General features: G+C 34.6%; 1 protein-coding gene across 52 annotated transcripts in view; it reads left to right on the forward strand.

The window, feature by feature from the left end:
• Positions 1-21683, forward strand: part of Rims2 (regulating synaptic membrane exocytosis 2) — a 486087-nt gene that overhangs the window by 233843 nt on the left and 230561 nt on the right. For 29 of the 52 annotated variants that reach the window (XM_017316373.2, XM_017316374.2, XM_017316382.2 and 26 more), the window contains 2 exons: positions 4869-5794; positions 19912-19979. In XM_017316373.2, coding sequence (XP_017171862.1) covers positions 4869-5794; positions 19912-19979 — 994 coding nt within the window. Of the gene's footprint in view, positions 1-4868; positions 5795-10028; positions 10089-19911; positions 19980-20095; positions 20305-21683 lie in introns of all 52 variants that reach the window. The other 23 variants (NM_053271.2, NM_001256382.1, NM_001256383.1 and 20 more) reach the window with 2 other exon arrangements.

A 21683-nucleotide genomic window follows, 5' to 3' on the forward strand; every position in this document is an offset into this window, starting at 1 on the left:
CACCTACTTCTTTTTGGTGTGTTTGTTTCTTTTGTTTTAGAGCTTTTGGGTGTACTGTTCAGTTGCTAGTGTAATATCTTTCCAATTTCTTTATCAGGGCATTTAGTGCTATGAATTTTCCTCTAAGCACTGCTTTCCTTGTGTCCCTTACGTTTGGGTCTGCTGTGTCATCATTTTCATTGAATTCCAGGAAATCATTAATTTCTTTCTTTCTTTATTCCCTGACCAAGTTATCATTGAGTAGAGAGATGTTCTGTTTTCATGGGTTTGTGGGTTTTCTGTTGTTTTTGTTGTTATTGGTGGCTAGAATTTTCTGTGATGATCTAATAGGATGCATGGGATTATTTCAATCTTCTTGTATCGGTTGAGGCTTGTTTTGTGACTGATTATATGGTAAACTTTGGAAAAGGTAGCATGAGGTGCTGAGAAGAAGGTGTATTCCTTTTTTTTTTTTTTGGAAATATTCTGTAGATATCTGTTAAATCCATTTGGTTCATAAGCTCTATTAGTTTCACTGTGTCTTTGTTCAGTTTCTGTTTCAGTGACCTATTTATTGGTGAGAGTGGAGTGTTGAAGTCTACCACTATTATTGTGTGGGGTAATGTGTGTTTTGAGCTTTAATAAAGTTTCTTTTATGAATGTGTTTCCCTTGCACATGGATGTTCAGAACTGAGACTTTCTCTTGATGGATTTTTCCTTTGACGGATATGAAGTGTCCTTTTTCATCTTGCTTAATAACTTTTGTTTTAAAGTCTATTTTATTGGATATCAGAATGCCAACTCTAGCTTGTTTCTTGGGACCATTTGCTTGGAAAACTTGTTTCCAGCCTTTTACTCTGAGGTAGTATTTGTTTTTGTTATTGAGATGTATTTCTTGTATGCAGCAAAATGCTGGTTCCTGTTTGCATATGCAGTCTGTTAGCTTATGTCTTTCTTTTAGGTGAGTTGAGTCCATTGATATTGAGAGATATTAAAGGCAGATGATTGTTAGTTCCTGTTATGTTTATTGTTGTAGGTGGCATCATCTGCATGTGATTCTCTCATTTTGGTTTTGTTATGAGATGATTAATACCTTGTTTTTTATTTGGTGTATATACTATTATATGTATTGTGGCACATAATTAATTCCAAGCTCTAGGGAGGTAAAGACAGGTGGACATCTGGTAGAGGCAGGTGGATATCTGTGAGTTCCAATTTGGTCTTTGAGTTCTTGCAGATGCAGGGCTATGTAGAGAGAGCCTAACCCCAAAACAAAACAAAAACCGAAGAGGAAATAGACACATACATACAAACATACATACATACAGAGAGAGAGAGAGAGAGAGGGAGAGAGAGAGAGAGAGAGTGAGAGAGAGAGAACCACTCTGTTGCCTCTACTCCCCACAATGCTTCTAAGACCTAACCAAATTGCAGAATTAATTTTTTTAGATCAATAATGGACAATTGATTGAACTGCACTGACACGCATTATTAGACTCTTCTTTACACTTGATGACTTGGAAACTAAAAAAATAATAATATACTGCTTGCTGTCTCTTTGCTCATATCTCAAAAATTGCATCATATATATGTGTGTGTATGTGTATATATGAACATATTATAAAAATATATGATTATAAGAATACATATTCATTTTTATATAAGTTATTTGAAATGACTTAGATACAGGTTTTCAAAAAATAATGTTAACTTTCAGATAATTTGGGATTTCATTATAATTGGGTTTTGAAACTTTACAGTTTTTATCTTCAAGCCATGAGCTGGAGATGTTGACATATTGTATTAAATGAGTCAAACTGGATTTATGCTCAGTATTTAACCAAGTTCTTAGTTCATGGAGCATATTTTTAAAAATTTCTATAAAACCTTTTTCTTCTTGAACTTTGGGAGAAACATTGTCCTGTTGGATTAAAAAGTTTACTTAAACCTTAAGAAGTTACATAATGGGATGGCCATATGTTTTATGACAAGAGCTGAACAGCAGAATTACTAATCAATTATTATGATATTGAATACTTATTTTCCAAAGTGTGATTTATATAGGGGAAAGTGTTTTGTAAAGCTGTCACTCTTCACTATAGTGCCCCGAAATGCCTTGGATCCGGATTGTGTTCATTTCAGCGTTGTGAGGCCCTAATCAGCTAAGTACCATAATCCTCCTTCGAGTACATTCTTAGTTGACCTGGAGCTATCTATATACAGCCACACAGTAACAGCAGTAAAAATAGCCATGCCTTAACAGGGCTGTCACTAAAATATTGTGTGGTTTCTCCTTGAATGGATGCTATGTTGTGTGCAACTCTCAGTAGTTGAGTTTTGTAGTAAAATGATTACAAGCAAAGAGAGACTTTCGGATCATCTGATTAAGGATGGCCCCTGTGATTTTGCTAGGGTTAGAAGGATTAAGAGAAAGCACTGCCTGGCATAATGTTGATGGATTTTCATCAGTGTGATGCTTCATGCTCGACAGATGTGCATTGGTTGAACAAAGGTAAAAATAAAAATGCTAAATGTAATTGTTATGTGTAAAATATTTTCATGCTTTTTAAAAGTATAACTTGCTTTGCTAAGCTTTTTAAAAAGGAAATCTAGGCATGGAGTGTGTATGTGTCATGTTACACATGATCATATAATTTTTTAAAATTCTTGATATGCTATAGTTTAAAAGCTTTGAATTTTTACTTTAAGAACCAAATTATACCTAAACTATATAGTTAGCATTAAAGAATTTGATCATGAAGTGTTCCTTTCATTCAGTTTTTGCAGGGTCCATGTTTCACAAAGCATTTAGAAAAATGGACATATCTTTTCAGATTTTTAAATCTTTAAATTTCACCTATATATTCTGTCATTCCTAAAATGACAGTTACTAAATGCAAAAGGAAGGTGGTTGGCTTTTAATGTGGTTCAGTATATATTTATTTATAACATGGCTGTTTTTAAATGATCTTTACCATAAGAATTTTTACCGGAATAAATAGCTATTGCTAAGTTGTAGTAATATAAAATTCAAATGTATAGAATAACTCTCAGTGTCAATGAGATTCCTAAAGTTTCATATGTCATTAGTTAAGAGGTAAAAATATACAAATACTAAGGTTTATCTATTCACGTGTTCTCTCATTGCCCTTATAAATGTTTTAAAAAATCTACTGCTGTATTTTCAAAAGTTTGATGTTAATTGGTAAATATGTTCAGCATTATATGTGGTATCACTAATACAAATCACTTAAGATAGCCACTGAGTATTATAATAAAAGCAAGAAGAGTTAATAAGCAATATATAAACTGAAACTGATATTAGAACAGTAACATATTTGAAAAAAGTTACTTTTTGGCATTTTCTTATCACCATTATTTTGAAAACATGAAGTTTTAAATAGGTAGTTGATAGATTTTCTTACTCAAATTATTTTGCAAGCCATATAAGCATTTATAATGGAACATCTGGTGTATTACACAAGGAGAATATTTAGAAATAGATCGGATAGTTATTTGACCTTATCAGAAATTGTAAGCAATGACAGAAATGCTACTTGGTAAATAGGATATAGTATCTTTCAAATTTTTATTAATGGGTTCCTTTTAATATTACTTTAATATGGTAAAGGAGAAAAAGAATTCTGACCTATTTGGGTCAATAGTGAGAAGTGGGTGAGTAGATCTAAAGCTAATATAAGTATGTGTGAAATAATTCGTGATGTACTTTGTAGTTATTTTCTTGACCCAATATTGTTTAATATGTTAGAGTAACTGATAGTAGATTATTTATTTTCAAGAGTCCCCTATGGAATGTTATCTGGCTTTTGGTAGGGTTTAAACATACTGAAGTGCACATGTTGAAGTAGTTTTGTTTTAAGCAGCAGAGTCAACTGCCCTCCCAATTTAAGTTTTCACCCACCATTCCATTTTTATTTTGTTTGATAGAAATTAGCATGTATACCTGCCTCAGTGCTTCCGGCATATCACATAATCTTTAAACAGAGTGGTTGCTAGTTCACTATGAATTTAAGTTTCCTATAGAATGATTAAAAAAAGAAAACAGAGTTTTAGTCAGGGACTGTATATTAATGATTTTTCCTGTGGAAGTGAATTTTATCATTGGAGGTAAAATTTTCTTATTTGTTGTGTGTAGTTAGAATTGCCTGTTAAGACTCACTGTCTTTATACTTATTTTCAAAACTTTTGAGTTTGTTCAAGTTAGGAATAAATTGTCTTTTTTAAGAGTTCTATAATACTAAACATGATTTTAAATATTCTACTGGAAACCCTTTTATTTAAGCAAATTAACTTGGTGAAGCTTTGGTATTGTAAGACTGTAGTTTCTCAGTTCCAGAGAAGCTTGGAAGAGGCTTTAGGTTCAGCTTCTTATCAGGCACAATCGTTCTTTGGTTTCTCATCTATAGTTCAGTGTACACCATTAGTACTTACCTAATATATGTTTGTTAGAATAATCTGAGTCAAGGTGTATAATCCAAATCTCTCTCTTATTTGAAAATACAGATGCTCCAAGATTAGAATTCTGCCAAGGTGCAATAACTGTAACTGAGAAATTCTGATTCAGTAACGACAGTATAATGTTCTTACTATGATATTTTTTCCTTTAGACATTTGTATAAAAATAATGTCAAAAGTAAATTGAGTGGTATATAGCATGTACTTTCATGACACGTGTGCACCCACAGGTGCCCACACACATGGTGTTGTATAGCAATCTATAAATTATAATATTATAGTATTCTTAAGCTATGTCTTTCATGGGAAGAAGACCTAAAGATCTGCTTGAATTTATCCACCCATTTGGCAGTGAATCAGTGAAGTCTAATTTTTAAAAATGTCTTCTCATAGTATTTTTCTTTGGTTTCTAGAAAACGAAGTCCATCAGTGTCCAGGGATCAAAATCGAAGATACGAGCAAAGTGAAGAAAGAGAGGACTACTCACAGTATGTTCCTTCAGATGGTACAATGCCAAGATCTCCTTCGGATTATGCTGATAGACGATCTCAGCGTGAGCCTCAATTTTATGAAGAACCTGGTCATTTAAATTACAGGGATTCTAACAGGAGAGGCCATAGACATTCCAAAGAGTATATTGTGGATGATGAAGATGTGGAGAGCAGAGATGAATATGAAAGACAAAGGAGAGAGGAGGAATACCAGGCACGCTACAGAAGTGATCCAAATCTGGCCCGGTATCCCGTAAAGCCACAACCCTACGAAGAACAAATGCGCATCCACGCTGAGGTGTCCAGGGCACGACATGAGAGAAGGCACAGTGATGTTTCTTTGGCAAACGCTGAACTAGAAGATTCCAGGATTTCTCTGCTAAGGATGGATAGACCATCAAGGCAAAGATCTGTATCTGAACGTAGAGCTGCAATGGAAAACCAACGATCGTATTCAATGGAAAGAACTCGAGAGGCTCAGGGACAAAGTTCTTATCCACAAAGGACCTCAAATCATAGTCCTCCCACCCCTCGGCGGAGCCCTATACCGCTTGATAGACCAGACATGAGGCGCGCTGACTCCCTACGGAAACAGCACCACTTAGATCCCAGCTCTGCTGTGAGGAAAACGAAGCGAGAAAAAATGGAAACCATGTTAAGGAATGATTCTTTGAGTTCAGACCAGTCCGAGTCAGTGAGGCCGCCCCCACCAAGGCCTCATAAATCCAAGAAAGGAGGTAAAATGCGCCAGGTTTCACTGAGCAGCTCGGAGGAGGAGCTGGCATCCACACCTGAGTATACAAGCTGTGATGATGTGGAGCTGGAAAGCGAGAGTGTGAGTGAGAAAGGTAAGCGCTCCTGCCGCACCGCCCATGGCTGACCCTGCCTGCCAGGGCTTGCTTTCCCTCATAAATGGCTCAGCGAACACTTAATAGCTGCTTCCGCTTGTAGTTCAAGAATTCTAAAAGTGTTGGCCATGGTAGAAAAATTCTATATTGCAAGACATTTTTATATCCTTGTATAAAAACAAACAATGCTTTAAAGATTGCTTTTTTGCTTTTTTACTGAGGGTTTCTACATCCTTAGATGTCATAGCATAGTTACACATACTTAATAGTTCTAGTTTTGAAAATAACAATTTTACATTTCTCTGAAAAACTAGGAATGCGTTTGAAATAGAACATTTGAAACATTGCTCAGGTATTTGAAGGAATGAAATTTCACTATATCCCTTTCCTGAGAAAGAATTGCTGTTATGCTTAGGTTTCAACCTTTTCTCTCAATGTAGAGTCTTCAAATTTATAAATTTAATATCACACTGTATCCTTTTGTATCCCTTTTCAATTGCTATCATTGTATCATTACTTTCAATCATTTAATATTCTTTAGAAATTTAAATGACTACACTGTTGTTCTATCATAGGAATCTATCACTAACTAAATATTTCTTTGAAGTATAGAAATTTCTTTTCAATGCTTATTTTTATGTATAATTTTGCCTATACATATCTGATTGTGTGTATATGTGTGTATGTTTGAAGTTTGAAGTTTTATAGCTTTAATTCATATTTTAGAGTTGCTTTCCAGAAAGGTTAACATTTTTTTTTCACTCTTATCCTGGATGCTTGAACTTTTGGATTCATAGCACCAATTTTTTTGTCTATTGAAAAGGCCTCAAAAATACTGTTTATCTCATGATCTGAATGTTACATAGTTCCATTGTGATATGGATGTGTAACATTCATCATCTCACAAGTTATCCCTCGCCCCTTGATTCTCTCTGTTCACTTCCTTCTGGATTTTTAATAGTTTTCTTTTATCAATTTATAAAAATTGTTTTAAAATAAGATTTTCCCATCTAACTATTATTTCATTAACTTTATTTCTTATTTAGATGCTGGTCTATTAATTTTTTTGATCATTTGGGAGTAGCATGCTTAGTACAGCTACAATTTTCTTTGTTTGTTTTTATTCTCATTATGCCCATCCTTAGATACTTTCTTATTCATCTTCAAATCTATTAAATAGTTAGCTATATATTTTCTTTTTAAAATTATTTTTAGCCATTAACCTGTGTTTTTTTCTGGAATTTATTTTGCTATATGGTAAATATATCAGACTGGTGAGTATACATGAATTTTTCATGTCAGCCCCTGCTTCTCCTTTCTCCTAATTTGTCATGTTTGATAGTCAGTCCTTTTCTTTTTTATTTTATTTTTTTTGATATAATCAACTGTAATAAGCAGAGGAATTCAGGAAGTCATGCAGATTAAAATTAATATAGTGATTTATTCTATAGCATAGCCACCTGACAGAAAATACAAATCAGAATGTGTTCCTAAATAACACCTAGAATAATGGAGTTAAAAAATTAATTGTCAAGATATGATGGCACTTGCAGGGAAAATGATATAGTTTTCCTCATAACAAAGGAAAATATGAATAGAGGCTTATTTTTTTATTTCTATGTAGGAAGACTAAATACTATAATGAAATGTGCCACACAGTGCAATAAAGTTAGTAATGGCCACAGTACCAATAGGATTCTTACAATACGTTATTTTATAAAGTTAATAGCTATAAAAAGAATAGCTAAGAATTGAGAAGGGTAATTCACTTGACCACATACTAACAACATAAAAATAATTGCAAGTGTGGCCTGACAGAAAACTTAATAGTTACTAGTGGAATTTAGTATAGTGTATTTTAAAAGTCATGATTAATAATACCTCATGTCACTACTGTTCAAAAGAGGACATAAAGTTTAAGAAAGTGAATGAAGGAAATGCACGCGCAATGAAAAAATTCAGCTACAGCTCTATTTCACTTCCAGCTGTGAACCAGGAGAATATGCAGTTCATAGAAACACAGCTTCTAAAAGAGAACTGGAGGTCTCCATCAGTTTTTAAAGAACATGTAGAAATTTTATGCTTTAAAAGAAAATAGTCTTTAAGCATATTTAATAATGATAATTTTTTATATTTGGGTGGGGTATATATTAGATACTAATAGATCAAAACTAACAGTAATTTTAGGTGTTTTTTTTATATTACATCTGTTAGATAATTTATGTATTCTTTGCTAAAATAATGCCTTCATAAACAGAACAAGAATATATTTTCACAAAACTCATAGAAGTATATCATGTAATGCCTGAAAGATTTCTATGTGGTAGCCGTATAGTAGTAATTTTTGTCCTAAGGTTCTACATTAATGACATTACAAACTCCCATAAATTTTTGTGTTTGTTAAACTTACACCTGATACTGATGGGCACAAGTACAACATGCACCTTATGTAGAGAGAAACTCCATGTCACTAGTGTGCATATTCTTCTCTAAGTCGAACTCCTGGTGCCCACACTTTTACAGGGTCCTACTTGTTGTCTGTCTAATAATTTGTTTCACAGAGATAAATTTTTGCTAATATACAAGCCCTAGGCACAATCACACTTTCAAATTTGGAGGAAGAAATATAAATTCTGTAATTTTTTTCCTGGGCTTATTCTTCAGTAGGAGTAGAGTAGCAGGAAGAAAGGCAGCTGCTGAGCCTGGAGATTTCAGAGAGGACTCTTGTATCCTGTCTCAACTGTGCATCATTATGATAACACTTTTATTTATGAAAAGGTCTAAAGTCTAGAAGGGATTTATAAACACAACCTCACCTTCTAATTCATAGCCATTCTTGGTGTTTAACTAATGCGTTGCACTTTCCCTTATAATTAAAGTAATTTTATCAGCAGCCTTTGAACATACACTTTTTTCTTAGACAATTTTGAGATGTTGTTCTGATGAAGATCAATGAAATTTTCAAACATAATCATCCTTTTGTTTTGTCTAGTATAAATAATTTCAAAGAAAGTGTTTAACATCAGTCAGTCTTGCCATTGTCTTTGCTTTTTGTCCTTCTCATTTTTTAAATACACTGATCTCAGATCTTTGCAAGGCAAATTTGAACCAAGTAGCCCAGTTTAAACTTATCTAATAATGAACATGTAGCATAAACTACATCATTGCAGAGAACTTCTTCTGAACCCTGATTATGTGTCTACTGCATAGAAGATATTCTTGCTGTTTTAATAATAAAGGCTCATCTTTCAGCTCAAAACAAGCTTTAATTTTTTAAAAATTTGCTTTCCTTTTGATTGGCCTGTCTCTCTGTCAGTCTGCCTTTCATTCATTCCCTTCCTTCCTTCCTTCCTTCCTTCCTTCCTTCCTTCCTTCCTTTCTTCTCTCTCTCTCTTTTCATTTCCTCCCTCCCTTCATTTAACAATGTCTTAGAGACATTATTAGATCATTCATTGATGCTTTTGACATTAATTTGCTGCTTGGGTTAGATGACACTAGTTTGAATACATAGAATTTCACTCATTTATAATCATTGTTATTTTGCTTATATTTTATTATGATGCTAACAATAACTTGTGTGTGGTTGTTTATTTATTTAAAAATGAAAGGGAGCTTTAAGAGGAAGACCATCTCTTTCTCAGCCTAAGAGATTCAGTCATGGGTGTGCCATTCACTGAATATACATACAATCTTGTTCTGCCTTTTAGAACACTCTAGGTGGGGACTGGAGCCATGGCTCAGCAGTTCCTGCAGATAATCTCAGTCAGTTCCCAGCATTCATGTGGTGGCTGACAATAATTTGTAAATCTAGTTCTAAGATATCTGATGCCCTCTTCTGCCTTTGCTGACACTAAGTATATATGCACACTTAGTTCTAAGTCCTTAATAATAGCATACTTTTTGGAATTTGGTTACTGAAGAAACAAAATTAAACTATATAAACACACATATGATAGTTAACAAGTAGCAGGTATTCTGATAAATTTTAGATTACTTATTTAATGTTCTGTAGAAGTCAATAATTCTACAAGGTGATTCTTCAGGGTTTTGGATAAATATGTAATTATGGTTATGTGGATTGTGTTGGTTTTACCTATTACAGGATCTGCCCTGTGTTAAATCTCCTCATTGCTATTTAAGAAGGATACATTGTTTTTAGTTGGTGAGGTATATTTGAGCTATAATTCAATGCCTCAGTAAATGTAAAGCATCTATTTCTCATTTTTCTGCCAAGAACTTTTTCCGTGCCTATTATTTAGAAGGTGTTGGATTGGATCCAGTGGAGAATGTAGAGGTAAATAGCATTCTTTCTCACCTCAAGAAATTAAGAATGAAATTCCTAGATATGTAGACTTCCAAAGAGTCATTCATTCTATATTCTTAATTTTTTGTGCACCATTTGTTTTAGAACACTAATCTTTTATTTTAGCTTAATGTGGTATACTAACCTTTCAGAATTTTAAATTAATTACCTGCCCTATTTGTGTTCATCTAAGTAATTATAAGCTGATTAAAATAAAGCTTTAATGCTCTTGCCATAGTGTTCCTGAATTTACCCATTTAATGTCTTAAAGTTTGAATTTTTTTCATAAACTTTACAATGTACTTTTTGTTATTTTTATTTCCTGCTTTAATCATCACCATCACTCGTCGGTCCTAGACAGTTGTGTGTTTTATGAGACGGTCTCATGTCCTGAAGTGTTTCACAGCATCCCTAGTCTCTGGCTCCTAGGTGCCAATCACACTCCAGGCCACGGTGACAACCATAGTATGGCTAGGTACTACCAGTCATCCCTTTTGGAGCAGAATCCAGATCTTCATTCCCTACCTCTATTGCCTGCCCTTCACTTCCCTTCCTCAGTTCTCTTTATTGAGATGCTCACAACTAATACCTATTTAAAAAAAAATAAAGAAAAAATTGAGCAGAGCAGAAAATATCACGTAAATTCACATATAAGGATAGTGGTCCAGTAAATGCTTGTTATATGTGTTTGTGTGAGTTTGTGCATGCATGTTCTCTAATTTGACCATATAAAGTTGCATAATCAGCCCTTGATTTTTTTCCAAGGAATTATTCTAGGACACCCCCCCCCATCAGACACCCTAATATGCAAATGCTTAATTGTTTCTGAATCTAGAATGATGATACTTGCATATAACCTGTGCACATCATGCTGTGCCTCTTACATCTCGAAACATACAATGCATATGTGTTTACAGAGTGTTATACTTTTTTATGGTGAATAGTGACAAGGACATATGTCAGTATGTGCTCGTGGCAGCCACAATCAAAAGTATTTTAAATTTTAGTTATTTGTTTTTGTTATTGAAATCTAGCAATACCAAGCTGTTTCACACGTGGATGACTGTCAGGCCACCTAACCCTTCTGTTAGAACCTTGTGACTGACTTGGTGCCATGGTTCCTATCACTCTCGTTTATACCTAGAGTCAGGTTTAGAACTGATGTTTGAATACTAATTGATGTAGGTTCTATTCTCTCTTTATTAAATTTATCTTAATCATAATGTGGCATATTTTCAACTTCATTATATAGTTATATTATTAATCATTCTCCTAACTGCACAAGGATATCCTTGGGAAGCACTTGTTTCAGTATGGAATGGTGTAGCTTTCTTTGCAGGACTTATGCTACTGATTTTTAGCTGTTTCTTTTTATTTTATGTTAATAAAGGTGGAAAGATTTTATATTTTGGAGACCAGGCCTTTCAGAAAGAAGCAAGTGTTTTTAGAAAAATAAATCAAATACAAAAGATGTTAGCTTTATATTAGTCTCAGTTTAGGCCTCATTATCAACTGTGAAATGTATCCTCTTGTATAATCTCAGTTTTAAAAGTTTTTAGTGGGTCGACTATATATTCATAAAACATGGCTACTAAAAGGTTGATATATACTAATAAATTAAAGAAAGCATTAATTTATGATACCTGAGATAATTAAGCATATAAGGGTGTCTAAACTATGAAGACTCAAAACTCTTTGTGGAATTTTTAATAATTAGACTTTTCCAATTTATGCATAGCTATTTTCTAAAGACCTATACAAGAGAAATGGTTTTAGAAGTCAAAGACCTTGCCATGTGTATTAATTTTGTTGGCAAATAATTTTATGCAAAGTACTTATATCAGTTGTAATGTTAATAGAGGACTTTGACTTTTGAATATATAGACTCAGTCATAGTAAACACATGTGCACATTCACACACACAGTTATGCTCCTCTTGTATTAGGTGGCATTATGAAATTACTCTGTCAAGTTTTTAAAAAGTATATGTGAAATCAAGTCCAATATCTATTATGAAAATCCTTTTAAAATGTGACTTTATGTGTAGTGGTGTTTGCCTGGTGTTATGTCTGTCCCTTTAAAATATGACTTTATGTGTAGTGGTGTTTGCCTGGTCTTATGTCTGTCCTTGTAAAATGCGAATTTATGTGTATTAGTGTTTTCCTGGTGTTATGTCTGTCCTTGTAAATTGCAATTTTACATGTGCTGGTGTTTTCTGGTGTTATGTCTGTCCTTGTAAATTGTGACTTTATGTGTATTAGAGGTTTCCTGAACATGTGTGTTTGGTAAATACAGAAAACAGAAAAGCTCGTGGATTGTCTGGAACTAGAGTTACAATTTTGAGAACCATGTGGGTGCTGGGCATCAAACCTAGGTCCTTTAGAAGAGTAGCCAGTGCTCTTAACTTCTGAGACATCTCTCCAGCCCCACCCCCAAATGTTCTTGACATTCCATGTTTGTCATCATTTAATGGGTAACAATGTTCCCATTCTAATGGTGTATAATGCAATGGCCACTGTTTTTAATTGTTGATCAGAATATGTAAAGGTGGCTTGCAAGTCCTTCCCAGATAGGCTTCCCATCCCAGCTGCTTACTTAGTAAGCCAGCAAAGCGAATGTCTGCAAGCACCTTCAGTAGCAGCGTGACGATACACAGTGATAGCTCACCTCCTTAGGATCAAGTCCCAAGTCCCATGAACAGAGTGGAAGACCAGGATAGGGAGTATCAAAGCCACTTAGAGTCATTCGTCTTCCTATGTCCAGTAGCCTGGATGCAATACCATGGGGTAACATTTGAAAACAAATGACCTTAATAATATCTCCTGTGGAGAACTGTTTATTACTTGATTTATGTGGGAGTTTCCCCATATGCTAACTTCATTCTACAGAAAAGTTTTAGCTTTAATTCTCAAAATACTGTGCTTGAGAAACATCATCAGAGGGTTTATGTGTTTGAAAATCATGTTATGTCACCCTTCCAGCAAGGCATATTGTCTTTGCTACCTGAAGAAAAGAGGAACTCAACTCAGCAGTCAAGAAATCTATATAGTGTGGGTGATTTGGTCCTTCTTAGAAGGAGAACAAAATATTCACAGGAGCAAAAATGGAGATAAAGTGTACAGCAGAGACTAAAGGAAAGGCTACTCAGAGACTGTCTTACCTGGGGCTTCATCCCATATACAGTTACCAAACCCAGACACTATTGTGGATGCCAAGAAGTGCATGCTGAAAGGAGCCTGATATAGCTGTCTCCTGAGAGGCCCTGCCAGAGCCTGACAAATAAGAGGCCAACAGATGTTCGCAGCCAACCATTGTACTGAGTCTGGGGTCCCTAACAGAGGAGTTAGAGAAAGGACTGAAGGAGTTGAAGGGGTTTGCAACCCCATAGGAAGAACAACAATATCAACCAACCAGACCCCCCAGAGCTCCCAGGGACTAAGCCATCAACCAAGGAGTACACGTGGCTCCAGCTGCATATGTAGCAAAGGATGGCCTTGTTAATGGAAGGAGAGGTCCTTGATCCTATGAAGGCTCAAGAGATGCTCTAGTGTAGGGGAATCGAGTGTGGGGAGATGGGAGTGTGTGGGTGGGTGGAGGAACACCCTCATAGGTGGGTGGAGGAACACCCTCATAGAAGAAGCAGTGGGAGGGAGGGAAACAAAGAAAGGGGATAACATTTGAAGAAGCAAGGGGAGGGAGGGAAACAAAGAAAGGGGATAACATTAGAAGAAGCAGGGGGAGGGAGGGGAACAAAGAAAGGGGATAACATTTGAAATGTAAATAAAGAAAGTATCCAATTTAAGAAAAAACATTAAAAAAAATCTAACTACAATCAGTTTAGAGTTTTCCAATACTCTTTTACCTGGAACCTTTTAAATTTATGAAGCTCATTAACATTTTATGAAACCTAAGTTGTATGGACCATATATTGGGAAATTCCATCATTTATACTGAGAAATTAATGAGAATAAATTACTTATATGAGAACTAAGATTGAAGAGAGGGCATGGGGATGTTGTTTCATGAGGAAGATAATACCATCAACATCAATAGTGTTCAATGAATGTTTATGATTATTATCCCATTTCACCCTGTAACAATCTGCATGATGGAACAATTAATTTCCTTTTATATAAATGATAAAATGACACCCAGTGTGTTAAGTGATTTGCTGAAACACAAAACTAATGAAGGGCAGAGTCATGTCAGTACTTTAACATCGTTATTCTAGCTCCAGTTTGAAACCCTGGCATAAAATGCTATAATTTCTGTAACATTATTATTTTAAAAATAATGCCGAATTGAATTGAAGAGTGCCATAGTGCACTAAATGACTTACATTTAAAACTCTTATTAACCTAATTACAGCCAGTGATACAATATTTTTAATAAGCTCTTGCCTTAGTTTAATGATTATAAGAAAAATCATTGTAAGATGATCACACTTTTCCTCTCAATGTTTAAAATACAAACAATTGGCTAGTTTATATTTTCTAGAAAGGTAAATGAATGGAAAAAAATCTTAGTCTAAGGTTTCAGTCCTTTAATTACTCATACCCCTATCATTTTCACACTAGCAGAACTATTTGCTATCATACTGATTTGGGATTTGGTATGCTTACAATGTAACTTCCTAACCAAACCACGCATCTTCTTCACAAGCACGGTATCATTTCATCAAGTACTGCCAGCCATGGGTGATGGCTGTCTGAAGGACAGCAAAATCTTACCTTAACTTTTCCAGCAAAGTAATCATTGGCATGGAGGAAATTGCTAGCATGGAACACTGGGAGCCTGTGTGCCCTGCACTCGTTTCCTTCAGCGTTGACAGCCTGTCTCCAAAGGATGAAACAGACCGTGTGTCTGTAGTACCTTCCTCCTTTTCTGTCATGGATAGGTCCCAAAAGTCCTAGTGGACTCCTGTACCCATAGACAGTACCTAGCTCTGTAGTATACCATTTATCATCATATGCATATCTATAGAGAATAATGTATAAATTTAGCAAAACAAGATATTAGGAATTATCACAACTAATAATAAGATAGTCTATAAGTAATTCTGTGATATATGTAATGCAGTGTCTCTCACTAGTCCCTTTGATTTTTTGCCTGACTCAGAACAGAAATTTAAAACTTAGAGCCTTTTTTGTTTAGTTTTGAACTTCCACTAACAAATTTGGACTATGGTTGATTGTCCTACAGTGGTCACTCTAATGCTCCAGAGAGACATAACATTAATCGCCATAATTCCTACCTGTGCCAACACTAAGAAGACTTCAAATGACAACATACATGTGATTTCATTTATAAAACATTATCTTCTGACAATGTGGGATTTGTTTTTCCATTTAGCATTAATGCCTTTCAACACGTTTCAAATGTCAATAGTCCCCCCCCTCCCCATTCAGTAGTCTTCCTGTTCAAGTAATTATTACAGCATCCCGTGATGTCCACATGTCAGTTTGTTTAGCTGTTGCCTGTTGTAGAATGTTTTTGTTATTTCAGTTTGGGAATTATATTCTCTTTGGTGACTGTTTTCTATGTATAAGGCAGCCTTTACTGTTGAGTATCTTAGCTTTTGGCTTCATGCTGTACTTCACTTTGATCAAATTCCATCTATTCATCACTCTTAAGCTTTAAAAATATATTTTCACTATCAGTATATAAATTGTTAGGGTCATTTGATTTTCTTCTTTGATTTATATACACTGATTTTTTTCAAACATCTAAGTATACTCTGTTTTCCTGACACAAACTTTGCTTGGTCATGGTCCTTTTATTTGTATTTTGTTAGGCATTTCCATGTCCATAGTTAAATGTATTGTTTCACTTTTTTAAAAAAAATCTTTTCCATTTGTATTTTTTATTACTGATGTTTTTCTTATATTTCCATGACTTAGTTGAACATTTTCAAAGATTGTATTTTAATTTTTCTATAGTTATTCTTTTTCATGATTTTTCTAATTGATTGCTTTAGCTAATATATTTCATGTGTGCATTTTGCATAATACTAGCATTATAGTTAACAAGTTAGAAATAAATACAGAAACCTTTCACTCTTATGTTTTTCTATCTCCTCTTAAATATTTTTGTAGTTGTGTTGAAAATAAAAAAATAAATATTGTATATCTTGAACTTTCAATATCTAAACTGATTTAGAAAACAAAATTTGATTGTATTTATCCATATTTTTACTTACCATGTTTCCTATTCCTTTCTAATATTAAGGCTTCTTGTCTTTTCATTTCTCTGTGTCCTTAGCTAGTCTTCCTTTAGCCATTCTTTTAGAGTTCGCCTGCTGGTTCACACCTACTTAGCCTCCTTTTCTTTGAGAATGTTGTTCACTCTTGAGAGATAATTTCATCGTATTTATAACCTAGGCTAACTTCTTTATTATTAATTTTATTTTCTTACAGTCCAGTTGTTACCCGCCTCCTGGTCCACCCTCCCACAGTTCCTCATCCCATTCTTCCTCCCCCTGTCTCCAAGAGGTAGTCCTCACCCTCAACTACCCAGTACCCCCTCCAGACCTCCCCACTCCCTGGGGACTCTCCAGGGTTAGGCTCTTCTCTCACTGAGGCCAGACCTGGCAGTCCTCTGCTATATGTATCGGGGCACTCATATCAGCTGCTGTATGCTGCCTGGTTGGTGGCTCAGTGTCTGGGAGATCTCAGGGGTCCAGGTTAGTTGAGATGCTGATCTTCCTATGGTCTTCCTCAGCTTTTTCCAGGCTTTTTACAATTCAACCACAGGGGTCCCCGGCTTCTACCCACTGGTTTGACAGTAAAAAACTTCTGTTGTGTGGCTCCCTGTATCCTCCCAAGTTCTGATGCAACATTTGCTGTCATTCAGTGTAATTCTTTTCTATTTCCTGTACTTTTTGGTGTGTTATAATATTTAGTTTTCATCTTTTAGTTTTGTTAAGATATATATTTGTTGGGTTGTGCATTCTTCTAGTTTAAACGTATGTAACATCTTGACTGTAGACTTCCATCTTTTTAGCATAAGACTTTTTCTGCTCTAACCTTCTAGGACTTTTTCAGCAGGGTCATTCAAGAGTTAATATTAAATCGTGACTACTACTGTCTCCATACTGCTAATTGTGATAAGTTAAACATCTTTCTATGCTTGATGATATTTTATTTAATTTTCAAAATGACATTAGCTTTTACTATGTTAATCAATGCTTTTCAGTGTCAGGCACGTTGTACTCTCTCACCCCCTTTTTTCATCAATAGGGTGTTTTTCTTTGTTTTCAAATAGTTTAAAGTGCTAACTACTAAATTTAGAGAGTACAGGCCTTACTTCTGGTAATCATGTAGTTTGAAATCAGGGAAGAGAGAGGCTGTGAACTGAATGGATTCTCTTACCTTCATGGTTTTTGATGTATAGGCTTAACTATTTACGTTCTTTAGCCAAGAAACATATAGATGCTTTCTCATGAAACTATTGTGTATCCTGAAAAAAATAACACATTTCTAATGTATAAACACTTTAAGGCTCTTGTTTAGACCATACAGGGGCATAAACACACAACAGACTGCTTACCTCCATTTGTCAGTGTGCAGTACTGGAATTCTAATTTTTATTTGTGCTATAAACATATGTGAGAAGCACAAGAAAACAAAAGAACAAAATGGCAGTGAAAGGGAAAAAGACTGAGTAAAAGACTTGAAGCTCTTTTTATACATTTTATTCCATGTGCATTAGACTTTACAGTTCTGTTTGTTTTCACAAACAGATTTTAAGAGATAATTGTCTCCCGTCTCTGGGCTGTATGTGTGTGTGCTCTAAGATAGCTATGAATAAGCTCCAACACAATTGTAGCCTACAGTATCACGTTACCATGCCAAAACATTATACATGCATTAAACGTTAATTACATACATTAAAACATTATACATACATTAAACATAATTATTTGGAAATCCTGTTAAAACAGATTTCTAGGCCTCACCAATTCTTTTTAATTTACTGGATCTACAGTGGTACCCAATGCATGATTTCTAATGTGTTTTCAGACTCTACAGCTGCTTTTCTGGCCACTTTAAATGTCTTTATTGCTGATATTCCCATTTGAATAACTTATAGACCTTAAAATTCATACAGGTCAACCACTGTTTAATAAATTCCAAAAGATCCAAGACGCATGTTTAAAAAGCAATTTGCTATGAAGTTCTTCATAGTCAATGATATTTCAGAGTCTATAAAATAACTTACTACCATATCTTCTCTAACAACAACAAAAAAGGTTCTTCTTGTATAGTTTTGTCATCTCAAAAGTTGTGCTTCTTTATTCAGTTCTTTAACCAGAAATCTGAATGCTAACCTTAACTATTCACTATGTTGATAGTGAAATTTCACAGTTCTCTTTTTTCTTGTGTTAGCTAATGTCATTACCTTTGTGTAGGTTATAGTCACCTTATATTTCCTAATGGTTATTGAAAATACCTTTAGCTTTTGGTTTCTAACCCAGATTATAGAATCTAGATTCAGCTTTTGTAAGTGTAAGTCAGATTCTGTCAGGTTTCACTTAATGTTTGACAAAGGTAATCTTTACTAGAGAATAAAGGATCCAAGTGGGCTCCGCTGTGAGGCGTCGCCATTCCTACACAGCACCCTATGCTCCATTCCCTTTGCTTAGGCTTGTTGGCATGCCTCCGCCCCCACTTTTGTTGTTGGTAGTGATGATGGTGATTTTTTTTTACAGTATCTATCTAACTATAATGCTCTGTTCCATATGTCTATCTCTTTCTCTTTACTTGCCTAGTTTCACATCGTTCAGTCCCCATCTCAAATATCATTACTGTGAAGCTGTGTGGTGACTCTCAAATCACATTAGAGTTCATGTCTTCTCATAGTCCTTTGTTCTCTCCTCTGACACACTAATTTGTTGTGTCTCTCCCCACACTTTGTAAACATGTTTCTGTGTTGACCTCTACGTTATTGCTTAGCACAATATAGAACAAATGGAAGGTATTCCGTAAATATTTTTAAATTAATAAAAACAATAATAGTGTTTAAAATATGTGCATACCTATTCTGAAAAGAAGTCCTTTTTGAAAAAATTAAGTGTGGAAAATAGATTTTACAAGTTGCCATCATGTATCATGTAAATTGTCTACTAAAACTGCAATAGTGTAATTTCTTAAATGATAAACTGGATTAATGAAATATTAAATAATTCATGTTATATAAGTAAAATTTGTTGTTTTTACTCTTCCTTTCTACTGATAGAAATTGAATGATACTTTTGGTCATTCTCACAGAAAATGTGTTGTGTTATTTTTTTTTTTAACCACTTAAATTTTTGAGGAGTTGTCATCATTATAAAAATTATCATATTTCATTCCAGGCACAATATCTAATTATTTGGCTTGAAGATAGTAGTTATTGCTGAGCCACAGCTTAATTTTCAAATGTTTACCAGTCTTTTGAGGAAAAACCTCATGGCTTTAGACCAGCATGGAAAAACAAATTAGCTCAAAACTAGACACAGTGGATCAGTTTTTGTCTTAATCAGCTTATCCAACCATTTTTATTTCTACTTTTGCTTATTATTAGCAAAAAATATTCTGTTTTCTAAAACGCTGCCAAGGCTTTTGTTCTGTACATCTGTCTAGACTACAAAAGCCTTATATTTTCCATTTTATAAATTCTATTTGAAATCATAGCTTTTTCCTGATATCTAATGAGTACTACAGATAAAGTTCTTGAAAGCAGACAGGATCCCACAGTTTAAAATGTTGATAATTTCTCTGTCTGTCCTTTCCCATTGTCTCCTTGATTGCATTCTTGCCTGCCCGGCTCCCAGGAGACATGGAGTACAGCTGGTTGGAGCAAGCGTCTTGGCATAGCAGTGAGGCGTCCCCAATGTCTTTGGTGAGACGTGTGGGGCCTTACTACTTAATTCCTGTTATCATCTCACTCTCCTTTTTATTTACACCTTTGCATGTTTTCTTTTTTTGTATCTTTTTTATTTTATCTCACACTTGTAGGGGACAGTCAAAAGGGAAAAAGAAAAACTAGTGAGCAGGGAGTTTTGTCGGATTCTAACACCAGGTCTGAGAGACAAAAGAAAAGGATGTACTATGGTGGCCACTCTTTGGAAGAGGATTTGGAATGGTCTGAGCCTCAGATTAAGGACTCTGGGGTAGATACCTGTAGTAGCACAACCCTTAACGAGGAGCATAGCCATAGTGATAAGGTACTGAGCTTGTGGAGCCTGCCTTCTAACCTGCTCATTTGGTCTTCCTTTGTTTGCTCTCTGTCACTCATTAAAACAGGACATAATGAAAGGACAGGGCATTTCAAGAGTCAATGTAGCATTCTCTTAAGGTGCAGAAAAGAAAAACAAAACAACTCAACCAAAAAGCCAAAAAGCAGTTTGCTTGCTTTGCTGTTCTTGTTAATAGACAGCACACCCAAAACTAAGGAAATGAAAATAAACCTCAGGAACAAAGGAATGCTTTGTATACAGCTGAATAAGAGAATTTTCAATGTTGTTATAAACAATAAATAAATATTTTTTGGATTGGCTTATTTTAATACTTACATATATTTTCCTTGGGATGAAAAATCAAATTATTAGTCGTCTGAATCCCAGGCAAAAGGGAGATAATCGGGTCTGTTGCACAGAAAATGTTGTTTTTCTTTTTTCCCTTTCACTGTCGTTTTGTTCTTTTGTTTTCTTGTCATTCTGATGTAGTATTAACTAGTCGTAGATCCATTACCATCTGCTTTCATAGTTATTATTTTATTTGCTTTTAGTATAGCAAAAAATAATTTTTTACCATATAGATGTGATTGCCTAGAATTTGTCTTTTGCCTGCTAAATTTTGCATGGAGTTATGCATGCTACTTTTAGGTAACCATGGAATTACTATGATTACACAAATCATTTACTTTGTAGCTTACCATATTATTCGTGATGAATTAGTCTGTCATTTATAAAGACATAATTCTGAACCCAAGAAAGAAATAAGGTGGTAATAGTATTGTTATTTATCTATAATTGTCTTTGAATTACCTATATTAAAAGTAATTTAATGAATAGATAAAAAATCTAAAACAACCAATAACCTTGTTCCAGGTGTGGTGGCCTTTATGTCATTGCTGCAAAGGCATATGAATCCTTTTTTTTTTTTTTTTTTTTTTGTGGTCTAAATAATCTAATGATGCATGTGAAGTTCATAGAAAAATAAGAACAAGCCAAATCCAAAAGAATTAAAATCAACTTCAGAATATGAATTGATGAAATGGAGACAAAAATAATACGAGGACCAATGTAACTGTCTTAGTTTGGAATTCTTAGCTGTGAATAGCCGCCATGACCAAGGCAACTCTTATAAAGGACAATACTTATTTAGAGCTGGCTTACAGCTTCAGGAGTTCAGACCATTATCACCAGTGGAACGCTATGGCAGCATCCAGGCAGGCATGAAGCAGGAGAAGATGAGAGTTTTATCCTTACAGATTCAAAGACAGGCATAGGTTACATAGTGAGGTCAAGGGCAGGTTGGGCTATGTAGCAAAATATGATTTTCCCCATCAAGAAAATCAAGGAAATTTAATGAAGGAAGAAAC

Source organism: Mus musculus, chromosome 15 (assembly GCF_000001635.26).
Source record: "Mus musculus strain C57BL/6J chromosome 15, GRCm38.p6 C57BL/6J".
Taxonomy (NCBI): domain Eukaryota; kingdom Metazoa; phylum Chordata; class Mammalia; order Rodentia; family Muridae; genus Mus; species Mus musculus.